This window comes from Lolium rigidum, chromosome 4 (genome assembly GCF_022539505.1).
Source record: "Lolium rigidum isolate FL_2022 chromosome 4, APGP_CSIRO_Lrig_0.1, whole genome shotgun sequence".
NCBI lineage: Eukaryota > Viridiplantae > Streptophyta > Magnoliopsida > Poales > Poaceae > Lolium > Lolium rigidum.
In genome coordinates, this window is record NC_061511.1 from 282,162,734 (window position 1) to 282,173,372 (window position 10,639).

General features: G+C 52.2%; 2 protein-coding genes across 2 annotated transcripts; both read left to right on the top strand.

Moving 5' to 3' along the window:
• Window positions 1-1,677: 1,677 nt before the first annotated feature.
• LOC124706805 (Bowman-Birk type wound-induced proteinase inhibitor WIP1-like) lies at window positions 1,678-6,181 on the top strand. Its single transcript, XM_047238475.1, has 2 exons — window positions 1,678-1,753; window positions 5,982-6,181. Exons 1-2 carry the CDS (start codon window positions 1,678-1,680, stop codon window positions 6,179-6,181), a joined length of 276 nt encoding a protein of 91 aa, XP_047094431.1.
• Window positions 6,182-9,937: 3,756 nt separating this feature from the next.
• On the top strand, window positions 9,938-10,415 carry LOC124706173. Its single transcript, XM_047237828.1, has 2 exons — window positions 9,938-10,013; window positions 10,225-10,415. Exons 1-2 carry the CDS (start codon window positions 9,938-9,940, stop codon window positions 10,413-10,415), a joined length of 267 nt encoding a protein of 88 aa, XP_047093784.1.
• The last annotated feature ends 224 nt before the right edge of the window (window positions 10,416-10,639 follow it).

Consider the following 10,639-nt stretch of genomic DNA (forward strand, 5'->3'; position numbering starts at 1 on the left):
GAGCACAAATATGCTCCGATGAAAAGAGGTATAGAATAGAAGCAACAACAGCCGGACTGCTTTATGAGTACCCAAGCTGAATTTGTAGTACACAAGGTGATCACCAGAACAAAATACATACCATGAAAATACTAACTAAATGGTGCAGATGTATTTGATGTACTTGGATCAACACGTTATTATATAATTGGGAGTTTCCGTGGGTGTGCACAAGGTGGGCTGATGTGCTAGACATGGAATATGACCTAAGAGCATCTCCAACAGACGCGCTAAACGTCCCGCGCGGCAAAAAAACCATCGTTTTGGCGCGCGCGGACGCTGCCGCGCTGCTCCAGCAGACGCGGGAAAACGACGCGCGCGCTAAAAAATTACCGCCCGCGCGCTTTCGCGCTATCCCGCGCGGGAAATCTGCCGCGTGTGTTGCCGCGCGCGCTATTTAGACGACACGCGCGAGCGGCCAACTGCCACTCCTCCCACGCGTCTTCCTCCCGTGCCCTCTCTCCCCGCCGCTCTCCCTCCCGCGCCGCTCTCCCTCCCGCGCCGCTCCACCTCCGGCCGTTCCACCTCGACGCGAAGATGCCGCCGCGCCGCCGCTCGTCCTCCGGCTACCGCGGCGTCCGCGCGCGGCCGAGCGGCCGATCCGACGCGGAGATCCGCTCCGGCGAGGAGCGGATCCGCCTCGGCACCTTCGACACAGCGCACGAGGCGGCGCGTGCCTACGACGCCGTCGCGTGGCGGCTGGGCCGCAGCCGCCGCGCGATGAACTTCCACGACGTGTTCACGCGCGAGCAGGCGGAGATGCTCGCGCCGCCGCCGCCGATGATCACGCGCGAGCAGCAGCGCCGACAGCGGGAGCTGGAGCAGCGCCTGGTCATCGCCGAGCGCGACGAGGCGTTCCGCCTCGAATGGGCGCGCCGCTTCCCGGAGGACGTCGCCGCCACGGCGGCCTTCTACGCGGAGAAAGAGAAGAAGGAGGAGGAGAAGGCGGCGGCGAAGGCGGCAAAGAAAGCTTCCCGCGAGAAGCGCCGCGCCGAGATCGCGAAGAGGAGGGCGGAAGGCGGAGGAGAAGAAGAACGGCGCAGGGCCGTCGACGGTCGTCGTCTCCTCCTCCTCCTCCTTCGAGTGGACGACAACGCCGGTGTCGTCCACTACTCCGAGCAGCTCGGACTTCAACTGGGACTCCTCCGAGTAGAAGTTTATTATGTGTCGCATTGTATCGTCGAACTTTTATAAAATATATTCGTATTTTCGATCAAATTTTCATAGTTTGTTCGATTTAAATTTTCAAAAAACGGTCGGATTTAGCACTTTATACCGCGCGCGCTGCAAAATAGCGCCTCTGCCGGAGGTGCGTTTTCGCGCAGCAACGCGCGCTGGAAAATAGCGCCTCTGCCGCGGGCAAATTCGCTAACACGCGCGCTAACAGTATACAGCGCGCCGAATCGCGCGTTTACAGCGCCAGATTTTAGAGCGTCTGTTGGAGATGCTCTAACAAGTCCAAGACTCCACAAGTCCAAACCAGGGGGCAAGAAACTTCGAATCCGGCCCTTAACCCACGTATGCTGCCCATAGTGTTGGTCGTCGCTGCTAAGTTGACGCTGTATATAAAGAGCAACATACTATAGAGAGCATTCTACAGGTGTAGAGGCTCGCTTAAAACGTTTGGAAACAACGACGATGAAGAGTAGCACGGTCGTGGCGATCCTACTTCTCCACACGGTCCTGATCATAGGAATCCTAGCCGAGGTGAATGGTACGTTTCCTAACGCTTGTTGCTGTGGAATTGTATGCACTAGCCAGTTCAACCAAAAGACCGATCTTATGAAGGAGGGCTAGGCAATTATATTCAACACCTCCCCTCACGTCTAAGCCGGTGGGCCTTTTTTTTGTTTGGTCTCTCACGGGCGTTAGACGTGTATCCTTTGATTTCTTTATTTAGGGAGGCTGCAAATATTTATTTTAAATACTGCGTTGGCTAGGATTTGAACCCAAGACCTTATGGTCTGATACTATGTGAAATTGCATGCACTAGCCAGTTCAACCAAAAGACCGATCTTATGGAGGAGGGCTAGGCAATTATATTCAACAGTTGCCAGCTTATCTGATTGCTTTTTTTTTTCAAGGATACGTCATGGAAAGACGTATCGGTTTCATAGAAGGGGTGGCCAAGAGGCCAAAAGATACAACACGCCTCTGGCACAGAAGCCACGAGCGCACCCACACTAACCCTAAAGGCTAGCACACACACCTAAGCAACTACTCGCGACATCTCCACTTTTCCACCGGCACAAGCGTGCCTCTAAACAAGTTAGCAGCTCGCCAAAGCTCAGCCTCCTCTGAGATCTTGTGAATTACCACGGCCCTGGAAGGGGCCAGACCTTCAAAAACTACATCGTTGCGGTGACGCCAGAGGGTCCAGCACACGAGCACCACCGCTGTCCAGAGGTCCCTGTCCCCTCCCGGACCCCCCTTCTTATCCTGTAGCCAGTGGACGAGGGTGGAGTCTGGCTGTGGCATCCAGTGGAGCTTGCCCCAGAGGCGTAGAAACACAGCCCAAACCTCACGCGCTAGGACGCAACCCATGAGAAGGTGGTCCAGGGTCTCGTCTCCCGATCGCAAAAGGGCAAGATCCCGGGTGTGGAAGTCCACGCCGACTAAGCCTCGTCGGCCGTCCAACACACATTGCGCGCTGCCAGCCACATGAACACTTTGCAGTTTGGGGGTGCGCGCGATTTCCAAACCTGCAGAGCACCGGCCATGTCCACTCTGGCGCCGAACATCCCCTCATAGCAAGATCCGGCGGAGTAAGAATTGTTACTCTCCCACCGCCATCTGAAGCTGTCATCCACGCCCTCTGTAAGAGTGATCTGTACCAGCCGATCAGCAAGTGCGAGGAGCTCAGCGAGCGCAGAGGCGCCTAGGTCCGGGGATAGGTCCTCAAGCCAGCCCCCTGCCAGTCCCTCTCGGACCCGTCGTTGTTTGGCCGCCCGTTTCGGCACTGCGGCAAACAAGTTTGGGGCAATGTCGCGGATCCGCCCATCAGGCAGCCAGTTGTCTGTCCAGAAAAAGGTGGACGCACCATCCCCTACCACTGAATGTGTGGCGCCTTCAAAGAGGTGCTTCGAAAGCTTAGGAACTTGTATATTTAGTTCCTTCCACGGCTTCGTGTCGTCAACCCGCTGAAGCCAGAGCCATCTAGTCCTCAGGGCTACGTTCATCATTCTCAAGTTTGGAATACCGAGACCACCCCAAGCCTTGGGGGTGCAAACTTTGTCCCACGCCACCGAGGCAATGGCCGCCCTTCACATCCTTTCTTCCTTTCCATAGAAATCCCCGATTATCTTCTCAATCGCAAGGATGGTCTTGACCGGGATGTCGAGGGACATCATGGAGAAAATAGGCATCGCCGATAGAGTGGATCGGACAAGCTCTAAACGGCCCCCTTTGTCGAGGAGCGACGCCTTCCACCCTGGGAGCTTATTCGCTACATTGTCCACGAGATATTGAAGCTGGGGCGCAGAGGGCTTCCTCAAAGACAACGGTAGCCCCAGGTACTTCTGCGGGAAGGGTTCTACTGGGCTCCGCAATTCCTGTTCCACCAAGGCCACGTGATGGTCCGCTGAGGACCTACAGCCCCTCGTGGATGCACCGGTGGACTGCCTGACGTGATGTCCTGTATCATGCCTTGTAGAACTTCTAGCCCGCATCTGGAGTTTCACCTTGTTTCCTTCTGAGTTGTAATAATGGATTTCTCCGATGTTTGTATTGCCATTTGGAATGCGCGTGGTCTAAACTCCTCTGCGAGGCGGCTTGCTGTTTATCAGGCCATCTCACCCTCTAGGCCGGCTGTGGTATGTCTCCAGGAAACGAAGATGGCGGTCATATCTGACCGTGTGGTAAGGGAGGCCCTTGGCACCTCCTTCGATGGGTTTTACTTCCTACCTGCGACAGGCACGCGTGGAGGGATCCTTCTTGCCTGGCAATCTGCCTTGGTATCGGTCTCCAACCCACACCTTTCGGAGAATGCAATCACTGCCCGTATTACAGTAGGGGACGGTAATGGATGGTGGTTTACCGGTGTCTATGGGCCGCAAAGTGAAGCAGATAAGCGGTCGTTTCTGCAGGAATTGCAGGATGTCCGTGACTTGCACGCTGGCCCGTGGGTTGTTGCTGGGGATTTCAACAAGATTGTGGACGCTGCTGATAAGAATCAAGGGATCCTCCACCGGCGTATGATGGGCAGATTCCGGCGTTCTCTGTCCGACCTAGAGCTAAAGGAGCTCTACCTCAATGGACGGAGATTCACCTGGTCTAATGAACGTCAACATCCAACTCTTGAGAGGTTGGATCGGGTCTTCTCGACCGTGGATTGGGAAGAACAGTTTCCCGACGCTCTGCTGACTGCTACCTCTAGTGGACCTTCGGACCACTGCCCGCTGATCCTTAATCTGGCCCCGGACCTTCACAGAGGGCGTAGATTCCAGTTCCAATCGTTCTGGCCAAAGATGGATGGCTTCTTGGAAGTTGTCCAAGAAGTGTGGAACGCGCAACCGCGGGACCCATGCCCCTTTAAGAGGTTAGATCTGAAGTTGAGGGCAACGGCTAAGAGGCTAGCCAGCTGGAGCTCGAAATTCATTGGCAGCGTGAAGATGCAAATCCTTATGGCGACAGAGCTAATCCTGCGTTTTGACGTGGCCATGGAGTCCCGCCTTTTATCTCCAGAAGAGAAGGCGTTGAGACGATTGTTAAAAAAGAAGCTGTTGGGTCTGGCATCCCTGGAAAGAATAATAGCGAGGCAACGCTCCCGCATTCTTTGGCTTCAGGAAGGCGACGCTTGCACGCGTTTCTTCCATTTGCATGCGAGTCACAGGAGGAGGAAAAACTTTATTGGACACCTCATGGTCAACGAGGTGCGCATCACAGAGCATGCAGACAAGGCTGAGGTTGTGGATAGTTTCTTTGATGATCTTCTGGGTACCGGGGCCGACAGGCCATTCACTCTCGACCTGGACTACCTGGGGCTTCCTTCCTTTGACCTCCAGCACATAGACGGAGAGTTCACTCAGGCGGAAGTGTGGAAAGCCATCAAGGATATGCCTTTGGACAAGTGCCCAGGGCCTGACGGGTTCTCAACGCGCTTTTTTGTGGTCTGCTGGGACATCATCAAGGAGGATGTCATGGACGCCTTCAACTCCTTGTCGAGACTTGACTGTCGTGGATTCGGTGCTGTCAATGGAGCCCTGATAACCCTCCTCCCAAAAAAGCCAGGGGCGGAGGAAGTGCGAGACTTTAGGCCTATCAGCCTTATCCGCGGGGTCGCCAAGTGGGTGGCGAAAGTTCTGGCAAATCGGATTGCCCCGGTCCTCCCGCAGATGGTTGGAGTCCATCAAAGCGCTTTTATTCGTGGAAGATGCCTGCATGACAATTTCATGATGGTCCAGGGGACTGCTCGCAAGCTCCACAGTAGTTCCATCCCGTCTGTACTTATGAAGTTGGACATCACCAAAGCTTTTGACACTGTGGATTGGTCTTTCCTCGTGGATGTCCTCCGGAAGCTGGGCTTTGGAGAGAGGCTCCTCACGTGCTTTTGCGCGCTCCTTTCCACGGCCTCGACGCGTGTCTTACTCAACGGCACACCGGGCTCGCGGATTGCCAATAGGCGTGGACTCAGACAGGGCGACCCTCTATCCCCGCAGCTCTTCATTTTGCTTATGGAAGTTCTGCATCTGATGATCCAGAAGGCCACGAAGGAGAGATTGCTGAGCCCGCTCGCACCAACAGGGCTGCGTCATCGTACATCCATCTATGCGGATGATGTTGTGACCTTCCTGCGGCCCTCCGTGCTGGATTTCAGGACCTTCATGGCGGTTATTGAGGATTTCGGGGCAGCCTCAGGGCTGCGTACCAACATCGCCAAATGCTCGGTCAACCTATCTGATTGCTTTGTTGTGACGCCATGATGTGAAAAAAAACGCATGTAGCCGAGGGTGAGGGGTACTTCCCGAAGTGCTGCAACAACTGCAGGTCCTTCTCGGGGGCCATGTTCTGTGACGACGTGATGTACAAGTGCCCTCCGACCTGTGCGTGGTGCCGCGCGGTGCATGTGCGCCCTGTCAAGACGTTTAGGTGCGCCGACGGGAGAACTGCCGACGGCAGCTGCCATCCGTGCAAGAATCACTGATCAAGATATGCTACGTCGTGCTTGTGCAAATGGTACACTCGTGTCTGTCGATGTTGTTGCTGTCGAGAAATAAAGGTCGTTGCCTGCCGATCAGCTATCCCTTTGTGCATGTATCTAGTGCATGCATCCATGAAGAAACGCATGTGTTTATTGTACGTCTCTTCTTAAAACCACAAAATGTTCCATTGCCCAATGCTCTGCTATCAGAACCCAATATACTAAGAGCTCGTTTGGCACCCATCGTTTTACTTTATTTGGCAAAAATAAAATACTCCTAAAATAATATTGACGATATCATTTTATTTGGGAAAGCCACAGAAATGGCAGAGTACCAAAAGGAATTAGGGTTAGGCATGAGATAAAAACCATAGAATTCTCAAATGAATTCCGTAACCAATTCCCTGGCAACCAAATATTTATTCTTCATGGGAAATTTATCCTTTCAGAACAGCTTTTTCATGCTTATCATCGGACCACTACAAAGAGGTACATCGATTTGGTCGAGAACAGTCCAGAGGTTTTAAGTTTCCAGCAAACTAAGTTCCCTTTGCAGGGCGTTCTAGTCACCAATTCATTAATCTTTTGTTCTATTTGGAAAAGATGGATCAAATTCTATAAGAGTCAAAAATTCTCACTGCAGTCCTAACCTATTCTGCAAGACACTAGGAAGAATTAGAGCAGACTGCTCACCATGTGCTGTATAAAAAAAAAGATGTATGTAGAGCTACAGCCCTACACAAGCGAACATTAAGGGCGCGCACGTGAGCCCTGCGAAGGTCACGTTTTGCTTTCCTTTTCCCCTCTTCCTGCTACAGTACTCGTGAGAGGCAAAAAGGAGAAGCCAAGTTTCCCTTATCTCGCCGCCGGCCAGACCGGCGGTTCCCTCCCTCTCCATTTGCTGCTTCGGCGGCGGGAGAGCGGGGGAACTGCGGATCTGTGTGTTCGGCATGTAGATAGTAGGGCTAGTTGGTCTGCCGGCGGCGCTGTGGTGGTGGAGGCGGCGCCGGGAGGAATAAAGGTGCTTTTGCTCATTCTCCACCGCGGCGACGCTTCCCATGGGGACGTCGGAGAGCTGGAATCCGTGTCTGCCCAGGGATCAGGCGGATCCATGGGTCTAGGGTTCCTAGGGGGGAGGGGCTGGCGCGACTGCGGTGTTGACCCATGTGTGGATTTTGTCCTCTGGCTCCACCGTCGTGGCCGCGACTACTCCGGCGTCGCCATGGAGCTGCCGAGGATCTGTACAGGAGTAGAGCTGGCGTTCCGCCGGCACACTCCAGGAGCTAGTTGGGCCGATGCGGGCATGGAGGATGCGGAAGGGCGTCGTCGCTGTTTTCCATCGACTCCATCAATTGGCTTCGGCGGTGGTGCGGCTCGGACAAGCTCGGGGCTCTCCCCGGCCGATGTGCCCCAAAGAAGGCAACTCCATCGTCTCCGGCGAGTGCGATTAGAGATCCACAAAGCATCGGTGTCTGCGAGGGTGCTTCTCCGAGCCTCGGTGTGTTGGTTTCATCTTCTCCCCCTCCGGCATCTTCGACGGCGGCGGTCGCAGGAGATGTTCGTTGGCGTCTCTGCACAAAGATCTCTGGGTTTCTTTGTATTTTTCTGTTTTCACGAGGTCTTTTGTGTAAAGTGTTGGAACAGCTGTTGTTTCTGGAGTTTTAGTGTCGTTTCTGCGTGTGTAATCCGATGGTATATGAATAGAGACGTGGTAAGTTCTCAGAAGCGAACATGCAGGCTAGTTGGTAGTGTCCTCATAGCATCAAATCAACCCGCGGTGTACCAGAGTTCTTGTGCAACCGGTGCACCCGACCTAAAACACATGGTACAGGATTCTAAATATATTTGAGTACATATATAGATAGGATGCTTCTAACATGTCAAAAAAATTGGATTACAAATCCAAATCACATCTTGATAAAAAAAAACAAATCAAACTATTACATTGTTAATGTGATCAATTCACAGTTAAGTTCCAGTTAACTACTACTATTCACAGCATGATCTGTCATTTTTCTATATGGGGCTGTGAGTTCAATTTATAATTAACACTTTGATATGAAGGTTGTATAATGTGTCAATGTACATAGTTATTTTCAGAATTTTTGAAATCATCATTTCTGAGTTTTGGTCTCGGGTGTAGCAGCCTCTGAAGCCTAGAAAAGATAACGAGGCCTGCTTGCTGATTTGACATGATGGTATCGTCTGGTGCAGAATTTTACAAGTGTACTCTTCGTCGTAGGCATCACATAGGCAGAGAGCTAGGAGGCACGTCGGGTGGATCATCTCCGCGTAGATGTGAAGCTCCAGTGGGTGCGCGGTGGTGCCGCTCTCTGCGATGGACGCGGGCGATGGGCTGGCGACGGGATGCGCGGCGGCAGGGCGGTCGCCGGTGACCGGCCATGCGGGCCTGATCTAGGCAGCGCGCTGACTTCATCTAGGCCACGTGGGCCCAACATGGATCACGCGGGCCGCAGCTGCTGCACGCACCTCTTCGGCCCTTGGGGGGGGGGGGTGATGGTTGTTGTGTGGCAACACTGGGCACTGCGTTGCTCATATGTCGCTGATGTTCCTGTCATTTCCTACTCCGGTGGAGGTTCTGAACCTCCTTCGTCGTTGCTAGGCAGCGGATGGCAGCATGGGGGCATGTTTGTCTGCATCGAAGAATAAAGGTAGCGGTGCTAGGGTTCCTCTTGCGACAGGATGAAGATCTAATGGATGCTAGTCCTTCTTGATCTAGCCAGAGTGTCGAGTTCCGGAAGGCTCCATCGACGAACTCCATTAGGCGACTCATGCATGGAGATTCCTGGATTGGATAGAATTCGGTTGTATGTTACCATGTTTTTTTCCGACCATTTGGTTTGAGGAGGAATCGGCATGAAGCTCTGCTATATGTTACCATCGTGGGACACGTCTTTTAGGCAGAGAGTGGTATGGAAGCCAAGTTTTGATGACTAGTTTTCATGGTTTGAGGCTTTACATCGATGGTAAACTTGCTTTGTGTTTCGGGCTTCATAGCAGCGGCATGAGAGTGGGGGCGTCATCACAGGAGAAGTTTAATGTCCTAACTTTCAGGTGAAAGTTCATGGGCTGTCCTTAACTGGTTTTCCCTGGCCATGGCTTTGTTGAAGGCATTGTTTTAAGAGCGGGGGCTTTCTTTATGGTGAAAATCTAAGATCTATGTTCTGACGATGGCGCTTGTGCACTATTTTCTTTTGGAGGTGTTCTTTTGGAGAACTTGGACTTCTGTTGTTGTCATGGTGGTGTTTGTAGCGCTGCTCTAAGGACTGAAACACTACAGCGGGACTTTTACTTTCTCAGCTTCGTCTTCTTTTTTCGATTGTGTGCATCTATACTAAAACTAGGGTATAGTGTTGTTGCAGAGACTGGATGTAATATGTATTTTCGTGATATTAATATGTTTTTTTATAGAGAAAACATACAACCTTGACCTGCCGATCCGTTAGGAAAAATTGTTTTTTCCTATCATGAGCAAGGCTCGATGATGTGGCCATGAGATCAGTCCAAGCCGCCTTTCACGAAAAAGAAAACAAGCCAAAACTAGCCATGAGCCAAATTATCCCCCAACTACTCACCGCAATAATAATTGGTCGCTGACACAATTGTCATGTTTGTAAATGGGCATCCATATATAGAGTTGCTTATATAGCTATGGCCAGAAACAGCCACTCCACATAAAGCACTCGACGAGCAGCCGGGACAAGGCCAGAGCTTTGCACTAGAAGTTCACAAGCAACGATGAAGAGCAGCATGCTCCTCGCGATCCTTGTTCTCCAGGCTGTCCTGGTCATGGGAATCCTCTCACACACCAACGGTGTGTAGCTGATCGATTATCTTCGTTTTTATCATGCATATGTGTTCCTCAACAAAGTTTGGTTGCCCCTTTTTCGTGCCATCGAGGTGTTAGTACTTATATTTAGAAATAGAGGTAGCACATGCGATAATTAACTCATGTGAATTCAGTTAGCAAGAAGGTGCCTTGTTGTTGGTACTAAAACTGATTTTTATTGCATGCGTGCATGCAGCTGAATTCCCGAAGTGCTGCAACAGCTGCAGGTTCTTCTCAGGGGCTGTAGTCTGTGACGACGCAAGCCCGAAGTGTCGCGACGGCTGTGTGAACTGTCGCGTGGTGAAGGCGACCCATCCCCAGACGTTTCGGTGCGCCGATGGACGCGTCGATGATGGCTCGCCATGTCCGCCTTGCAAGAAGCACTGATCTTTCTGATCTAATATCACGGAGTATATACCGCCAAAAAAATAAGAGCTCATACGAGATGAGATGAGCATACACGCGTCGTACATGTGCGTGTCAGCGCGTGCATCCGGCCACAGTTGGATGACAACAACAACACAGCTGTTGTATTAGTCATTCGTAGTGGCGCTTGTTATTCGGCTTTTTTTCTCGTGAAAAAGTTGATGTTCCTCCCTAAATAACACTAG